Source organism: Saccostrea echinata, unplaced genomic scaffold, assembly GCF_033153115.1.
Source record: "Saccostrea echinata isolate AGI-Se365-2 ecotype Australia unplaced genomic scaffold, CSIRO_AGI_Sech_v1 ptg000030l, whole genome shotgun sequence".
In the NCBI taxonomy this organism is placed as follows: Eukaryota; Metazoa; Mollusca; class Bivalvia; order Ostreida; family Ostreidae; genus Saccostrea; species Saccostrea echinata.
The window spans coordinates 20,797,024-20,816,059 of record NW_026889779.1 but is presented as its reverse complement, the minus strand read 5'-3'; the positions used below and the strand labels follow the sequence as shown (position 1 = coordinate 20,816,059).

Sequence of the window (19,036 nt, the reverse complement as noted above, 5' to 3'; positions counted from 1 at the left end):
AACCTTCATCAGTGTCTTCGACTCATTTAGTACTCTCTTCGTTCTATCATTGCGAAAGCATTCTTTGGTCTCTTGTATGAGTTACTGCCCCTGAAAGTTTACGCTACTTACATTTAATGAACTTATTTTTAAAACGGTGTATCCTAGAGACATGGGACCAACTGCATCGGCATATTTGATCTTTGACCTTGAAATATAGGTCAAGGTCAAAGGTCAAGGTCATTTAAAAACATAAGAAATCCCTTATATATGTGTTAAAATATAGCAATTCACCAAATGACCTTGAACTTTGACCTTGACTTTGGGTCAAATGGAAAAGTAAGAACATACATTCAGCTCCAGTATCAGGTAAAAACTTAGAAAGTAAAGATTTTTTTTTTTTTTTTTTTGTAATGACCTTTGACCTTGACCTTTGACCTTGACCCAAAGGTTACAATAAGGCTTAAGGATGTGGAAGTAGTTACAATTCTTAGTTTGAAAGAGGCATAAAATAAATAATTCACCCCCCCCCCCCCCACCTTCTTAAAAAAAAAAATCACATCTACAACAACGTAGAATATTACTCTAGAATTCAAACCAGACCTCGCATCGACACCATATTTGGTACAAATGTAGTATAGACCTTAAAAAAACTTTCTGGAGAGTTTTACGGTGAGTCTTATAAGTTTATAGAAGTCCTGAAGTTTCACGGCAAAAACTACAAGTTCTGTTGTGTTTGAAATTTAAGTGCAGGTGAACGAAGAAATGATCTAAACCTTTTATGGGCTATTTCTTCAGATGTCGTTAGTAGCATTCAATTCTCCTGATATGATACGACATTTTAATACCAAGCATTCTCTCTTTCTTTTACATTTGGAATTTATTTGATTTTTATTTAGAATTAATCAGTTTCCAGAAATAGCGATTTTCGGTATATTAAAAACAATTCTCGCTTTCATTGTCATGTTTCCCTTCTAAAAATGCATGTTGGGAGTTTAATTTGGGCTACACATATTTAATTAAACCCTAAGAAATGCTTATTTAAATGTTTCATATTTATTTCAGGATATTCAGTCAGAAATGTTCAAATCCGAACCCGATCTTTTAAGCTTACAACGAAGCTATTTACAAAAAATTCAGCATGCTCACAATATCGATGAATCGGGCTTACAGTCCATTAATACATTTTCATTAGGGAACAGTGTTAACGTTTTCTCACGCAGCCCGTCCCTTGTTATTTTATATACTGCTTGCAAGTTCAGGAACTATTTCCTTTTACGGAACTTCTTTCTTCCCTACCGATTCTAAAAATACGCTTGCATTTCTTCTATAGTCTTAAACAATTAACTTATGAATGTTATCGGAGTGCGTGGCCGAATGGTTAGCGCACCTGCCTTTTTCAATCCAAGGGTTTTGAGTTCGAGCCCAGCTGGAGGAGCATTTTTTTTTTTTTTTTTTTTTTTTTTTTTTTTTTTTCATTTTTTTCATTTTTCTTCATTTTTTTCAGCCCAAATGACACGGAAACACTTAAAAAGGTGGAAAGACCTCTAATTGTTCTGTGAACAATTAGTTTACTAGTTTTTATGTGTTTTCTTTATCAGGGTTTTCAAAAGCAAGTTTTTGAGTGTTTTGGAACACAGAGTACCATATTTACATTTATCTATACTAGTTACACTCGCACTGTACATGTATTTGTTGTGATCCAAAACTTCAAGAAATGTTGCACATACATGTACTATAATAGAGATTATTGTATATATGTTATGTAACTTTATTTCATTATTGCTATATGCATAGGGGTTGTTTTTACTGTATGTTAAGTTTGTTAATTAGTACATTAACATCAAAATGTTTGTGTATTAAAATTTGTTGATATGCATACACCCTTGAATATTTTATCTTTTACATTTTCATGAAGAAAAAATTCAGAATCCAATCTAAAAGTGAACCAAGATTTCTTTTGTTGATGAAACAAGACACCTCCCTCCTCCCAGCCCTGATCAATACTGTGTAATCTGCACTTTTGATATTTTGCTTTGAGTCAAAGTCATGACACTTATTTGAGTCATCATCAAAATACTCTGGTGTAAATTAATTTAAATCACTTGTTCCAAAAGTATGATCTGGACGCAGTTAACATTGATATTGGATGACAACCAAGCCACACATGTAGGTAATCTGCTACCAAACGGCTCTAGATACATGTATGTGAACTTAATATAATTTCACTTTGTCCACTGACCTTGACTTTGAGATATGACCTTGATTCAATATTTTGACATACCTTAAGGTAGGAAAGACATACATGTATGTTTGTACTTGATATCAAAACTCAATATACAATATACTACCTGTTAAACTGTGGTACCTGTGAACAACAGAAAGATAACATGTGTTTTTTTTTTTTTTTTTTTTTTTTTTTTATTAAAATCTGAAGTTAAATATCCAATGGCACATTCTTGTTAAAATGTCATGTATGTTTCTTGTTATTAAAGGTTTAAACCAAGTATAAATATAAACATCATACACAGGTCATATTTCAAAATGGGCAGAGGTACATCTGCAACTGGTGTGGGTCTGTAATATACATGACTGTATATAATTCATTGCAAATAAAACGTAATTCAATATTAATCGAAGAAAACCACAGCAACCACTACTTTTTTCTATCAATACAAATAATGACGAGATCAGTGTGAAACAAGATGTGTTTGTGAAACACTATGCACCCGGCAGCAACAAAGTTCGAAAAAGCTATTTTTAGCATATAGGTCACAGTCAAGGTCACAAGGTCATTGACCTTAGTGTCATTTGAAAGAGCTTAATTAGTGGAGTATGCATACCAAATATGAAGTCTCTATCTCTCATGGTTCAAAAGTTATGGCGAAGGTTAAAGTTGACAACAGACAGACAGGACAAAAACAATATGCGCCCCCGATCTATCGATCCGGGCGCATAAAAATTGCACTTGGAATCCTTATACTGACAATATACCAGTTAATTCTCAACATGAATGACAAATTTATTACAGGAAAGAAAGCAATGATACTAAATCACCAGATTTGAAGTTGATGTACATGTGTATAATTATCTACATTGGTGTTTGGTGTACACAAATTGCTTAGAATCACACATTGAATTAAAAACTGAAGTCAAAAAATCTCATCCTCTTAAAGAAAACAAAAAAACAAGCACCAACTACGACGACTAGAGACACACAAAACCACCACCTGGATTTACTATGTGTATGCTAAAGCAAAAAAAAAAAGAAAAGAAAGAAAAAGCTTATAATAATATTTTTTTTAGTGTCTTGAACCTTAATTTAATCACAATTAGTATACCAGCTACTGGCTTAATGTTTAATTCCAGTAGACAAAGTGCACATATCATACATGTACATTGTATCTATTAATTCTACCATTTTTTGGTGTAGGTTTGTTCACCACAAAAAAAGAAGCTGTCCTAGCCATTTTATTTTGTTCATTACAAAGAAATGGTGCACATGTATTTTGTTTCGGAAATTCTTACTCATCAAGCAACAACAAAAAAATTCTATGCATATAAACAATTTTTGAGTTGCACACAATTCATTCAAGTGTCAATTTTTTATTTGACTTGCCTTTGATATCTACATATACATGTACATGTATTTGATGCTATAAATTTTTCACCATATATGAAGTCTCAATCTTATAAATATGCTGTTCAAAAATCTATGATCGATATGGATCGACAGGTGAATAAGCAAATAGACATAACAAATGCAAGTCCTCACCCCCTTGAATTTGTAAACATATACTTTACTTAACCATGTGTAACCAAACATATACTGTAGTTCATCAAATTTTTGTGACACTTTATTTTCGCTCGGGAGTTAGTGGAATAAGCAGGAAAATTTTTCACAAATGGCCTAACAATAATTTTTACATATTTTGATTATTGTTGTATATCCTTAAAAATACACATATACGTGTGAAGAAACTTTTGTGAACTGATGGTCTCACATAATAATTTTACATAATACACTGTAATCCATATCATTAGACAAAAATAAATTTCTCAGGTAAAACAAAACAAAAGTAATTTATAGTACATATGTATATGTAACCAAATGTCACTCCTCGTAAAGCATTTATTAATTTTTATCAATTAATACACTGTTATTGAAATTTAAGTTGTGTGTCTCAAATGCCATCTTAATTTAAGCAAATGCATTTGAAAAGAATATACTTAATAATGCTGAAAACAAAATCAAACACATATATCATTTGACAAGTGTACATGAGAAAAAAAAAAAAACAATCCAAAATATTGGAAAATAAATAAAAAAGGCAAAATAATGCTGAAAGACCATCATTATACACAACCACATCACAAGTATTACTGTTAAACAGACTTCTATCAACTTATATATATCATGTAATTTTATATACATGTATAATAGCTAAATGTAGTTGTATAAATAATGAATAACTAAAAGATACATGTGCACATGTATCCATACAAGTAAATGATGCAATTCTATTGCTTGAGATGTACATGCATGATTATAGGAATGCAAAGGTAAGATGATCAATAGGTAATCTTAGAAACAGAAAATAATAATGTCACTCAGGCACAGCTTTGACAAGAATTTCACTGACAACAGGCAAAAGTAAATAATGTGAACATTGTTCAATTAAGAATCTTATTTCAACATTGTCTCTGCTATCTGCTTTCAACTACTGGAGATTTATTTCTAAACTTAAATATAGAGGATCTTTTCTTCTTTTTTGTGGTTTTGTCCCCCTGACTTGAGCATGAGTTATCCAAGGGAAGACCTTCCGACTGAGCAAGAGTTCCATCCTCTAATGCAGCACTTTTCACTGAAGGTTTCTCCTCCTTATCTCTATGAAAATTTTTATCACTTTTAAAATTAAAACATGCAGTATGTAAAATTTCAACTCAGAAAATCAAGTATTTTTAAGATAACTACATTTACCGGTAATTTGACCCCAAGCTGCCATTAAAATAATTCACAGATATGTTGGACCACAATTTGAAATTCATTGTCCCATGTATACTTGCCTAGTAGAGTTCTCAGAGACATTTTTTGCATCCACTGCAGTGGAGTTAGTGGGAAGCTGTGATTGGTCAGCCTCTGTACAGGTCATTAGGTCACACTCAGCCAATGATGTGGAAGATACAGGAGACTCTGAGGATGATTTAGCCTCATTGTTTTTTCTGCAAAGAGAAGACAATGATTTCTGAAAATTACTTTCAATTCTTGAACACAGCCTTGTACATGTATAATTAAACAAACACTTACACCTGGGCATGGACTTAATTTGTTTAACACTATCATATCAGACCTGAGGGCTGTCGTAAGCATCTCTACTTGTCTTTTGTACAGTGCGAGTTCATCATGCAGAAGATCAATCTCAGAATTCTTCTCTGCTAACTCTTTTTTCAGCTTATAAACGGAGTCTTCCAAAGATTCACAGAGAGACTGCAAATTCAATTTTTTAATTGTAATACATGCAAGCATCTTCTGATCTACAGCAAAATTTCAAAATGAGACATGTTTAAAAATTATCAACTTGTTTGCAAGAGGGGATATCTCTTTCCTTTTGATTTTTTTTAAAATCAAATATTGGAAAGAACTCTTGACCAAGATTAACATTCTATCATGCTGAGGTCAAATGTGTATTAATTTTTAGATCAAATTGGTTCACTTTTTAGCTATGAAAAATTGAATTCTTTAGATTTATGGAGAAAATAGACAAATCTTCAAACAATCATTTCATCAAGTATGATTTGGCTAATTTACAGGATGTTTAAAAGCAGATTATTAATGTAACCATCTTTTCTCTCCTTAATACATAAAGAAGTATTTAATAAAGATTGCATGTGTATAATTTTTCATTCAATTTTGTAACTGACAGATGGAAAGTAACAAAATGCATTGATACTACGTATGAGTGTTGATGCCCCATAATTATAACTATACATAATCTGTTAAAAATGTACATATACATCACATATGCCATGTACTCCTATTACATGTATGCACATTACACACAGGTTCATGTACTTAGTATTTCTATCAGTCTATGTGTAGGTGACTACATGTACTTCTATTACACATACTTGTAAAAATGTACTTGAGTAAAATGGAAGCTGCTTTTACTAGTGTGTATATCAAATGTTATATAACGTTACCCTGCTCTCTTCAATGCTATCATGTGGCCCTGGGGGGTCATCGAAACAGAAGAATTCTCGCACTGGCTTACTGCAAAGCAGAAAGATATAATCTTTACTGAATGTGTGAAGAACACATACATCAAATACCAGGTATTAAAGTAAGAAAATTCTCACCTGATAAAGAAGGTAAAACTGTCAAGTGTTTGAATGTATGTTGTGTAGAAGGTGTTTAATTTAGTTAATTTCACACAATGGAGAAAAAAATAATGAAGTTTGTCCATGCATAAAATGTCAAAACCTCTAATCATGTTAAATGGAACCAATTCAAGAATCTCAATTGTGTCACTATTTTACTTTATTTAGAGTACATTGAAAACCATAAATAGATGTAAATATCAAATGCACTTTCACACTTTTGTACTTTTTTTTATATTCACAACAAATTCTTCTATATGTAACTGTCAATTCAACCTACCTATTACAAATATCCTTATGTCCAATACAGTTATCAATGAAGGCTTGTAAACCTAGCTGCCTGTCCTCAATGAAATTCTTGTCAAAGTTGTCCCTGAACCATCTTTTTGGTGGCAAAGATAATCGGATGTTTGGAAAACACTTCCTCAACTATGAAACATATTCACAGTTATTTTAAGCCAATCTGTCTGATTTAATACTGCAACATGGATATGATGCGAAATACATTACATGTATCTGAAGACTTTGATGTTTTCTTGCTATTTTTTGAATACATTAGACAAAATAGAGTTGAAGAAATCTTGAAAAAAATCTTACCCTATCATTCAGCTGTACAAAATCTGTATAACGTCTAAATATATGCCAGACATCATGTTCTGATTTCTGGACTCGCAAACTAAAAACCTAAAGAAAAACAATAGTCCTCTTCATTAATACTGACTCTACTTTTTTATCGTCAGCTTTGGCATATCATAAAATTTCTTGTGTATGATATCCTATTTTCAACTAGAATGTCACATGAAAAATATTAATTTATTATTTTCTGGATCTTAAATATACACAACTTAAATTATTTCTCTAAATAAGTCTACACATACAAATACTGTGTGCAGGTAAACAGAATGTACAATTTCAATAGATATCCAAACTTTTATATATGATTGAATACACTCGATTGTACTTACAGTGAATTTGGATCTTTCCTCCATAGTTTCATGGCCAAGAATGGGAACTTTTATATTCTCAGGATTCAGTGTCTCTGATGAGCAAGTGAGACTGTCCTCTAAATCTGTCTGGAACCTGACACTGCTTTTCTGTGGACTAGACCTATCATTCTTTCTCTTAGAAGCAAGCTGTGAGGCTGAAGAAATGGAATCAAGGTCCGAATCTAACCGGTCAATGGTACTGATTGATATGCTTGACGTTCGGCTGTGCATGGTATTAAAATAAAGTTACTGGGTTAAAAACTCTAAAGATTATTTAGAACTAAACTTACCGTATTGAAAATCATTTAAGAATTAAAAATGAAAAATATGAATAATGATGTTTATAGTAATATATGTAGAACAATACTGTTACTAATCTTGCCCTAGCCCCAAAAATTTACTAGTTAACCCCCCCCCCCAGTTTTCCCCCTTTTTTTACTTGTAAATATATATTTGATTTTAATTATTTTATTTATTTCTTACAGAGAGTAACTGATACTTGTTTGGCAAGCACTTCCTGTTTCAATGTGCAGCCCATGCATAGTGAATTACCTTGGTGTCTCTGTGAGACCACTATCATCATTGTCATGTAAGCTCTTGAACTTGTCATCTACCCTGTTAATCTCATTTTCATGGAAACTTAACCTTTCGACCTCTGCTGGGTCACAGTTTCCAGGGATAATGCAGTTCTGCACTCTCTCCCTTATTTCATCTTCCTCCATTGTGCCATTTTTTTTCACATCAGGAGAATAGGACACCTTCCCATAATTCCTAGAATCAGAAATGAATTTGCTCGAATATTCTTTTTTAAAATGTATTTCATAGTGATTGGATAAATAGTAATTAAGTCTTTATACTGATGTATACATCTATGATTATAGCAATTCCTATTATGTACAGCAGTTTATTTTAATTCAAAACTTTATAATTGATCTCTACTTGTAAATTTGCAAAACTGAGACCGATCTATTTTCAAAAAAAAAAAAAATTCAATGTACATGTATTTCAGGCATATTAATAACATAATTTAATCAGACTTTAGTAAATAAAGCACACATTTACTTCACACCTGCAGATTAGGTAAACATCTAATCTTATCAATCAACTGTAATAAGTAATTTGCATGCAATATTTTTTTTAATAAAATACCTTAATATTTGTAAACACCATACAACATTAACTGTTAAAAAATAAGACACAGTTCTATAAGCAGATTATTGCCTTTTCTAAACAGTGCAACAGGAAATGATGTAAGACAAATATTGAGGAAGTTTACCTTCACTTTTAATTATGAGATAAGAAAATGCTCAGTAAAACATTTTTTTTAATATTTCACAGTTGTATTTATTCAATTTTCATGAATTTTTTAGTAAATATTATGAAAAACAATGCAATATTAATAAAAATTTCCCCTGCAACACTGAGTGCTGGCAAGTATTAAAAAAAACATTCCAAGAGAAGAGTCAGAACAGATTTACTTGACTATATAATCCATATATATGCATCCTACAGTCTATGGTGTAAGACTGGTGATAAGTAAAATGTCTAGCAGATAATAAGTTACTTTCCCATTCCATTATTGACATCAATAAATGGGCATAATTATTTACTGAAGCTTTGTTAATAATAGGTTATTGATGGAATATCAGGAAATACTAGTATATGCCTGCCCAAGCTAGGTTTTTGTGTCACTGTGGTAAAGAGAATCGAGCTACGTTTGTGGGTCGATATGGCTCTGTATAATATTCCTGTGTACTTTCTATACTTTCTATTGAGAAAAATAAGTCATAATAGTGTGGCAATGGCCTGTCCCAAGATTTATAGTATTACTATATACATGTATACCGGCCTTGCTGATATTAGCAATTATTAAATTACCAGTAACTTTCCAAAATAATTACATGTCAAAAGAATGTCTAACGCCAATAGGCCAAGTAAATTTAGTAGAATTGTTACATGAATTCAAATATGTACCAAAAAAAATGCCTAATGTATGTTAACCTCTATAATAAATATTTATGCAGTCACAATGATCTAGAATATTCATAGATACAAATATAGTTATAGATGTCAATGAACTATTCGTAGATCATTGACCAGAAATGACAGAATATCAATTGCGTTATGTTATGTTCTACACCAGCTCTCAGTAAATTTAATCTTTTGCAATATTACATCTATACTTTCAGTTGCTTTATTTTTCTGTTTAGCCTATTTCCGTCTTTCGAGATTTTCAATTAACAAGTATCACTCTAAAACTGTATGCAGAATAAGAAATTCTAAATCTAGGATACATGCAAAGCATGATCTGAGCAATAAAATACGCACCTTTCAGTTTCAGTTTCGTTCAACCACCTGTTTCATGCACTACAGACTACCACAGGTGACAGAGCACATGATGTTTGGTAAACACACCAGCGCCACTCTGCGGGCAAAATAGGTATAATTAAGATATTATTAATTCATTCACGTTTATGTCGTCTTTTTTTTTTTTTTTTTTTTTTTTTTTTTTTTTTTTTGGCGCACCCATAGGAAGCAATTACAGTAGGAGGGGGAACTAACAGAAACTCTTAATAATACAAAAAGAAAAAGGATCATCAGATGTCTTTCGAGAGCGCACAATCTGGATTTCTCAAAGGCATTTGATAAGGTGCCTCACCAGAAGTTGCTGAGGAAGTTGGATAATTATGGGATTCGTACGGAAGCGTATTAGGGCCGCAGCAGTATCTTTTATTAATTTGTTTTAACAAATTACTAATTTGTTATAACAGATTACTAATTTGTTATAACAGATTACTAATTTGTTATAACAAATTATCAATTTGTTAAAACAAATTACTAATTTGTTAAAACAAATTACTAATTTGTTATAACAGATTACTAATTTGTTATAACAGATTACTAATTTGTTATAACAAATTACTAATTTGTTATAACAAATTATCAATTTGTTAAAACAAATTACTAATTTGTTAAAACAAATTACTAATTTGTTATAACAGATTACTAATTTGTTATAACAAATTACTAATTTGTTATAACAAATTATCAATTTGTTATAACAAATTACTAATTTGTTAAAACAAATTACTAAATTGTTATAACAAATTATCAATTTGTTATAACAAATTATTAATTTGTTATAACAGATTACTAATTTGTTATAACAAATTATTAATTTGTTATAACAGATTACTAATTTGTTATAACAGATTACTAATTTGTTATAACAAATTATCAATTTGTTAAAACAGATTACTAATTTGTTATAACAGATTACTAATTTGTTATAACAGATTACTAATTTGTTATAACAGATTACTAATTTGATATAACAAATTATCAATTTGATATAACAAATTAATAATTTGTTATAACAAATTGGTAATTTGTTATAACAAATTAATAATTTTGATAAAGTGAAAGTGTATACAGATCTATGGAAGCCAGATGAGATCAGAAATCTTTTTATAAGTTGGATTTGTGAAAATAGTAAATGTGCAAGCTCTGCAGCTACAGCTTTTGACCAATATGTTAATCTGGATTTACATCTTTTAGCATTTAGAGTTTTCACTGTCAAACATTATTGTTATAAAGATACAATGCATTAAATTCTTTGGTTACTTATTCTTAGGAGCTCTATTTGAATTTTGTCCTCCTCCCCCACCAGGGCTCCGTCCTTGACTCCCATTTACCAGGTCATTGCATCCCCGTTCGTATGCTAGGAAAAAATATCTTATCAAAGACATGTTATTTGGAGAGGGAATTTTTCCCACCCTGAATCAACATGTTCATTATAATATTTTTTTTTCAATATGTCTTTTATTTTATTTCATTTTACCCCCCCCCCTCCCTCTCTCTCTCGGTTCATTCTATACATGTACCAAATGATTTATGCCTACTGTTCAATCCAGTTTATGTATCATGAATAAAATATATTTTAAACTAAACCGCCGTTCCTAATGCAAAAACCTGAATCTGCTCCTCTGGTTATCCTCCTTGGCCCCAATTTATGCTGGGGGCAATAAAGGCAACATTGATAAAAAATGAATTTGTAGATAAATTATCATAGAAAAATTGATAAACACTCTGTAATAACCTTTTCTGAAAACGAAAATAAACAATATTCTTGAGTGGGTAGTACTTCGTAAAATTTGAATTTAGATACCTTGTGAAATTTTTTCATGTATGTATGTATTTTTATAATCAAAATACGTGCCTTTTGGAAAAGCCCTCAAAGTCCCACTAAAGCCTTCATAACTTATTATTGGCTGAAAACTTTGACAGTTGTTTCTTCAAATTCATTTGTAATTTGTATCCTGGTTGTCTCATATAGGACTACTCATATATTTTACAAGAAATCGTTAAGCAATATAATTTGTTATAACAATACACACAAAATATTACACATGTGTAAAGAAGGAAAAAATAGGTCTTCTCCCATTTTGACCCCTGTGTTGACATTGAAAAAAGTGTTGATTTGAATGGACGACGTTGAAATCATATTTAATTGTCCGGAACTTCGAATTTTTCTCGAAGGATCCAACATTCTGTATTTCTTCTACATAATCCCTGGATCCAGAGGAGCAGATTCAGGTTTTTGCATTAGGAACGGCGGTTTAGTTTAAAATATATTTTATTCATGATACATAAACTGGATTGAACAGTAGGCATAAATCATTTGGTACATGTATAGAATGAATCGAGAGAGAGAGGGAGGGGGGGGGGGTAAAATGAAATAAAATAAAAGACATATTGAAAAAAAAAATATTATAATGAACATGTTGATTCAGGGTGGGAAAAATTCCCTCTCCAAATAACATGTCTTTGATAAGATATTTTTTCCTAGCATACGAACGGGGATGCAATGACCTGGTAAATGGGAGTCAAGGACGGAGCCCTGGTGGGGGAGGAGGACAAAATTCAAATAGAGCTCCTAAGAATAAGTAACCAAAGAATTTAATGCATTGTATCTTTATAACAATAATGTTTGACAGTGAAAACTCTAAATGCTAAAAGATGTAAATCCAGATTAACATATTGGTCAAAAGCTGTAGCTGCAGAGCTTGTACATTTATTATTTTCACAAATCCAACTTATAAAAAGATTTCTGATCTCATCTGGCTTCCATAGATCTGTATGCACTTTCACTTTATCAAAATTATTAATTTGTTATAACAAATTACCAATTTGTTATAACAAATTAATAATTTGTTATAACAAATTAATAATTTGTTATAACAAATTATTAATTTGTTATAACAAATTATTAATTTGTTATAACAAATTATTAATTTGTTATAACAAATTATTAATTTGTTATATCAAATTGATAATTTGTTATATCAAATTAGTAATCTGTTATAACAAATTAGTAATCTGTTATAACAAATTAGTAATTTGTTTTAACAAATTAGTAATTTGTTTTAACAAATTGATAATTTGTTATAACAAATTAGTAATTTGTTATAACAAATTAGTAATTTGTTATAACAAATTAGTAATCTGTTATAACAAATTAGTAATCTGTTATAACAAATTAGTAATCTGTTTTAACAAATTAGTAATCTGTTATAACAAATTAGTAATCTGTTTTAACAAATTAGTAATTTGTTTTAACAAATTAGTAATTTGTTTTAACAAATTGATAATTTGTTATAACAAATTAGTAATTTGTTATAACAAATTAGTAATCTGTTATAACAAATTAGTAATCTGTTATAACAAATTAGTAATCTGTTATAACAAATTAGTAATTTGTTAAAACAAATTAATAAAAGATACTGCTGCGGCCCTAATACGCTTCCGTAGATTCGTGGTAACACCTGGAGGTGGGTCTCTGCTTTTCTCAGCAACAGAGTACAACAGGTTGTCCTTGATGGTGAGGTATCCAGTCCAATGCCTGTGGTCAGTGGGGTTCCTCAAGGGTCAGTCCTTGGGCCCCTCCTATTCTTAATTTTTATAAATGATTTACCATCATCTGTTACATCTAAAACAAGGCTCTTTGCCGATGACTGCATCCTTTATCGACCCATTCATAATCAAAATGACTGTGTAATCCTTCAAAAAGATCTCGACTCCTTATCTAATTGGGAACATGTCTGGGGAATGCAATTTCATCCTCAAAAATGTAGTTCACTTAGTATCACCAGATCTCGCACACCAGTAAAATATAATTATAATTTAAAAGGACACACACTAGAATCTATAAAGACAGCAAAATATTTAGGCATAACATTATCCTACAACATGTCCTGGGAACCACATATCAATAATATAACTTCTAAGGCGAATAAGATATTGGGTTTCTTAAAAAGAAATTTGCAGATAAAAAAATGAAGAAACAAAATCTTTGGCATATAAATCAATGGTCAGGTCTAACCTTGAATACTGTTCTTCAGTCTGGGCACCACATACAAAAAAACTCAAAGATAAACTAGAAAATGTACAAAGACGAGCTGCACGATATGTCACACATAAATACCATAATACAAGTAGTGTCTCCAACATGTTACACCATCTACATTGGCCAGCATTAGATCATAGAAGGAAAATATGTAGACTGATAATGTTATATAAGATTACACACAAATTAGTGGCTATAGATCAAAACCTGTATCTAGTACCTCAGACAACAACCATCACACGTAATACCAGTCCTCTTCATTTTCAGACCTACAGTACACGTACAGATTATTATAAATTTAGCTTCTTTCCCCATACTGTGACTTTGTGGAATTCTCTTCCACACTCAGTCGTGGCAGCAGCCTCTTTGGACCAGTTCAGAACTCTGGTCCAAAGCTATGCTCCATAGCTCTTATATTTATAGAGCTAATTAGAGCACAATGTAAATATATATATAGATATACACCTTTTTCATGCACAATGTAAATTGTTTTCCATAACATTTAGTTCATTTATACTTTCTATGGCACTTAGTTTATTTATACTTTTTAAATTATAATTTAGAGGTCCGTTTGCGCAGGGCCAGCGTATAATCATCAAGTTTGATGGAACGCTGTATTATGTAGATGTAGATGTAGAATCCTGTCACTCAATGTAGTTTATGCCAGGATTTTCACTGGCGGATACAGAGGGACCGAAACAGGGGGCCCGCCCCCCCCCCCCTTTTGTGTCCAAAATATACGATACATAAGATTCAATAAATCATTTTTTTTTATGTGGCCGTGGGCCCCTACCCCACCCCAAACTGCCCCCCCCTTTTCAAGATTCCTGGATCCGCCACTGATTTTTACATGAGTGTTTTGAACTGCATTCTAAAAGGAGAGTGCAATGTACTTTACACTAAATGACTGATTTGAACATATTTTATTGTAGGCCTAATTTATAATAACAAAGGAATTGAACATAAGTTATGAAAACTTATTACGCCTTCTACCTACATATAAATTACAAATTGAAATATTGTCACTGACAAAGCTTTAAATTATACAATAATTGCAAATTACGAATCGATGCATTTTGCAGATATGTATAGATACATGTAATTTTGTACATATGTACATATACATATACTGATACATTAATTAATGCTAACAAGGAAATCTACCAGTCTGAGAATGTTTAATAAAAGTTTGAACAATTAAAAGTTCTCTGCAGCACTCAATGAATCTACCCCCCCCCCCCCCCCCATAATAAGACACGTGTATCTAGAATGTGGATTTTGTCAAATTGTAAAAATTTATTTAAAAATTCTTTTCTGGCTTTCTCATACTTTGGACATACAAAAAAATAATGATATGTATCCTCTACTTTACCACACGACCATAAAGGACTTGATATTAAAATTACATCTGTAAAGGTCGTTATTCAATACACAATTATGCCGTTGTCAGCTGGTTTGAAGAACATTTAGTCGTCTGTTACCGTATTCAAAGTATGATGGTGGAGCAGATTTTTATGCCCCCGGATCGAAAGATCCCGGGGGTATATTGTTTTTGTCCTGTCTGTCTGTTTGTCCGTTTGTCTGTCTGTCTGTTGTCAACTTTAACCTTGCCCATAACTTTTGATTGGTTGGAGCTATGACTTTCATATTTCACATGTGTATTCCTTGTGACAAGACCTTTCTTTGGGTACCATCATATTTGACCTTTTGACCTTTGAGTTTGACCCACTTTTGCAAAATTTTATGAGACTTTAACCTTGGCCATAACTTTTGAACAGTTGGAGCTTGGGGTTTCAAACTTCACATGTGTATTCTTTGTGACAAGGCCTTCTTTTGGATACCAACCACTTTGACCTTTTGACCTTGGACTTTGACCTATTTTTGAAAATCTTTAACCTTGGCCATAACTTTTGAACAGTTGGTGCTTAGGGTTTCAAACTTCACATGTGTATTCCTTGTGACAAGACCTTCCTCTGGATATCAACCACTTTGACCCTTTTGACCTTGACCTAGGAGTTTGACCTACTTTTGAAAAACTTTAACCTTGGCCATAACTTTTGAATGGTTGGAGCTAGGGCTTTCATACTTCACATATGTAATCCTTGTGACAAGACCTTCCTTTGAATACCAACGACTTTGACCTTTTGACCTTGACCTAGGAGTTTGACCTTCTTTTGAAAAACTTTAACCTTGGCCATAACTTTTGAATGGTTGATGCTAGGGCTTTCATACTTCACATATGTAATCCTTGTGACAAGACCTTTCATTTGGATACCAACCACTTTGACCCTTTGACCTTGACCTAGGAGTTTGACCTACTTTTGAAAAACTTTAACCTTGGCCATAACTTTTGAATGGTTGGTGCTAGGGCTTTCATACTTCACATATGTAATCCTTGTGACAAGATTTTCCTTTGGATACCAACCACTTTGACCTTGACCTTGACGTTTGACTTTTATTTAAAAAACTTTAACCTTCACCATAACTTTTGAACAGTTGTATCTAGGTCTTTCAAATTTCACAGGTGTTTTCCTCGAGACAAGATCTTTCTTTGGGTATCAACATTTTTTATCTTTTGGCCTGGATTTTGACTTGCATTTGAGAAACTTTAACCTTCGACATAAGCTGCCATACGGGGGCATCAGTGTTTCACAAACACATCTTGTTAGTTTTAATTTTGGATTTGAAATTTGACATTGACTGTAAATTTCTAATTTCAAGTGGAATTGTGTTCTAATTTATGCAAGTGCAAGTGTAGTCCAGGTAGGGCTTACAGTTACTTGGGAATGGACCTGCTTCAAAAACTTTAACCTGGTCACTCATCTGAAAAATCTAGGTCAGATCCAGCATCCGAAGCAGGTGTGGTAGTGTCCATCCCTAGATGCATCATCCATACAAGTCTGGTCCAGGTAGGGCTTACAGTTACTTGGGAATGGACCTGCTTCAAAAACTTTAACCTGGTCACTCATCTGGAAAACCTAGGTCAGATCCAGCATCCGAAGCAAGTGTGGTAGTGTTCATCCCTAGATGCATCATCCATGCAAGTTTGGTCCAGGTAGGACTTATAGTTACTTGGGAATGGACCTGCTCCAAAAACTTTCACCTGGTCACTCATCTGGAAAATCTAGGTCAGATCCAGCATCCGAAGCAAGTTTGGTAGTGTTCATCCCTAACTTATGCAACTGCAAGTGTAGTCCAGGTAGGGCTTATAGTTACTTGGGAATGGACCTGCTCCAAAAACTTTAACCTGGTCACTCATCTGGAAAATCTAGGTCAGATCCAGCATCCGAAGCAAGTGTGGTAGTTCATCCCTAGATTCATCATCCATGCAAGTTTGGTCCAGGTAGGGCTTACAGTTACTTGGGAATGGACCTGCTTCAAAAACTTTAACCTGGTCACTCATCTGGAAAACCTAGGTCAGATCCAGCATCCGAAGCAAGTGTGGTAGTGTTCATCCCTAGATGCATCATCCATGCTAGTTTGGTCCAGATAGGGCTTATAGTTACTTGGGAATGGGACTTGCTCCTAAAACTTTAACTGGGAAGCCGACGCTGGGGGTATAGCATAAGCTCATCTCGACTTCGTCGAGGTAAGCTAAAAATACGTGGGACTAATACGCTTCCGTAATTTTAATACCAAAGCATTCTTTCTTTCTTTTAAAAGTGGAATTTATTTGAATATCAGTCTCCAAAAACACAGAATAATGAATTTTCAATATATGACCAACTTAGCCCCATCCTTGGGCTTAAATCCTGACCCAGGGTTGGTGAATTTCATGGTTTCAAAGAAGACTCAGAATAAACATTGTTCAAATAAATATATATATTAAAGGAACGGTAATATTAATTTTAATTTTTAAAGTTTTCAATAGGTACAATTGTATGAGTTTGAATTTCTAAAGTGTACATATTAAAAAAAATAGATCAATAACAATTACAACAATACATTAACAAAACAACATATTAAGAATAAAGGTATCCAAAAAAAGTCTCTGACAAGACTGTAGCTCTACTGGTTTGTATGTATAAAAGGAAAAGTAGCACTTGGACTTGAAACTGCAACAGCAATAACTAGAATAATGATCATTGGTTAAGGTACATGTACTCCGATCCCCAGGTTCTGAAAATTAGCTTTTAAGTAATTGAAAATGCTCACAAAAATGTCTCTGATTTCACATAGTAACGTGAATTTATCCATGGAATTTCTTCAAAGTTCATCATTATAGTTAATCATATTATATAGGGAAAATTATCAAATCTCAAATATATTTTTAGGAAATGCGAATAAAAACATCAGCTATGCATTTTCTAATTGAAAATTGATCAACAAATATAATTCAGGATAGAAAAATATAGGTATCCAGGCATTTGGAGAAAAATTGCATTTTTTTTTTATTCTTATACAGTATTTTAGTTCTTTTTTACGTTAATCATCATATAATACATCGTGTAAACAGCTTGTGCTATCATTGCTAGACTTCACATATCATGTCTAATTTCATATCATGCTAATAAGCATTGGTATCTAATGCTAGACTAAAGGAAATTCTATTTCTCCAAAAATGAATTAATTTTGTTCGTTTATGGGGTACAAATGTCAACTTTTTACAAGACCGTTTCTAAGACTTCAAAGAACCTTGAATCATATTAAGATGCATAAAATGAAAATTGTTGCACGAAAAGATCTCAATTTCAAGCTTCATTTTTAGACTTTTTAAATAAAATAACAAATTTAAGAGTTATCCTTCCTGGCTGAGGATCGGATATCCTTAAGTCATTTTGTGGCAAGAAATGTTGAAATCAGACTAAAACTGTAGGAGGAGTAGCCTTTTGAAAGAATTTTACAGAAATTTCAATTTTTAGTAACCAGGTTCATCAAAATCAAAAAGGGGATACATAGAATTACATGTATGTATCTCAGTGTAGGCTATTTGCATGCCAAGTTATATTAAAATTAGCCCAAAACTGTGGGAGAACCAGCGTGTTGAAAGCATTTCAAAGAAATTTCTATTTTTTGTAACCATGGCAACACCATTCATCATAATCAAAAACTGAAAAAAAGAGAATTATATGTATCTCAGTGTAGTCCACTTGAGTGCAAGTTATATTGAAATCAGACCATCATGAGAACAAAAGTGTATAGCTATATGTTACCGAAGTGACTCAGGTGACCTCAAAAGGCATCACTTGCATTTGGTTTCAACTTTTGTAGCAACAACATTTTATATAAAAACTTCTTACAAGAATGTATAATACCATGGTCGCAAAAAGGACAAACTATAAAAGCA

General features: G+C 32.2%; 1 protein-coding gene across 1 annotated transcript; it reads right to left on the bottom strand.

The window, feature by feature from the left end:
• Positions 1-3,292: 3,292 nt before the first annotated feature.
• On the bottom strand, positions 3,293-9,757 carry LOC133197503 (sorting nexin-16-like). Its single transcript, XM_061333579.1, has 9 exons — positions 9,672-9,757; positions 7,896-8,114; positions 7,323-7,566; positions 6,955-7,041; positions 6,638-6,786; positions 6,181-6,250; positions 5,331-5,467; positions 5,047-5,202; positions 3,293-4,867 (listed from the first exon to the last, which is right to left on the bottom strand). Exons 2-9 carry the CDS (start codon positions 8,063-8,065, stop codon positions 4,687-4,689), a joined length of 1,194 nt encoding a protein of 397 aa, XP_061189563.1. The 5' UTR covers positions 8,066-8,114; positions 9,672-9,757; the 3' UTR covers positions 3,293-4,686.
• Between the last annotated feature and the right edge of the window lie 9,279 nt (positions 9,758-19,036).

Bases quoted from the DNA above. Each gene is read 5' to 3' on its own strand.
- LOC133197503 (XM_061333579.1), bottom strand. From the start codon at position 8,065: ATGGAGGAAGATGAAATAAGGGAGAGAGTGCAGAACTGCATTATCCCT. The intron at 6,787-6,954 runs GTAAGATTTTTT...TATGTTTCATAG, and splicing joins TTGTACAGCTGAATGATAGG to TTGAGGAAGTGTTTTCCAAA. The intron at 4,868-5,046 runs GCAAGTATACAT...AAATTTTCATAG, and splicing joins GTCTCTGAGAACTCTACTAG to AGATAAGGAGGAGAAACCTT.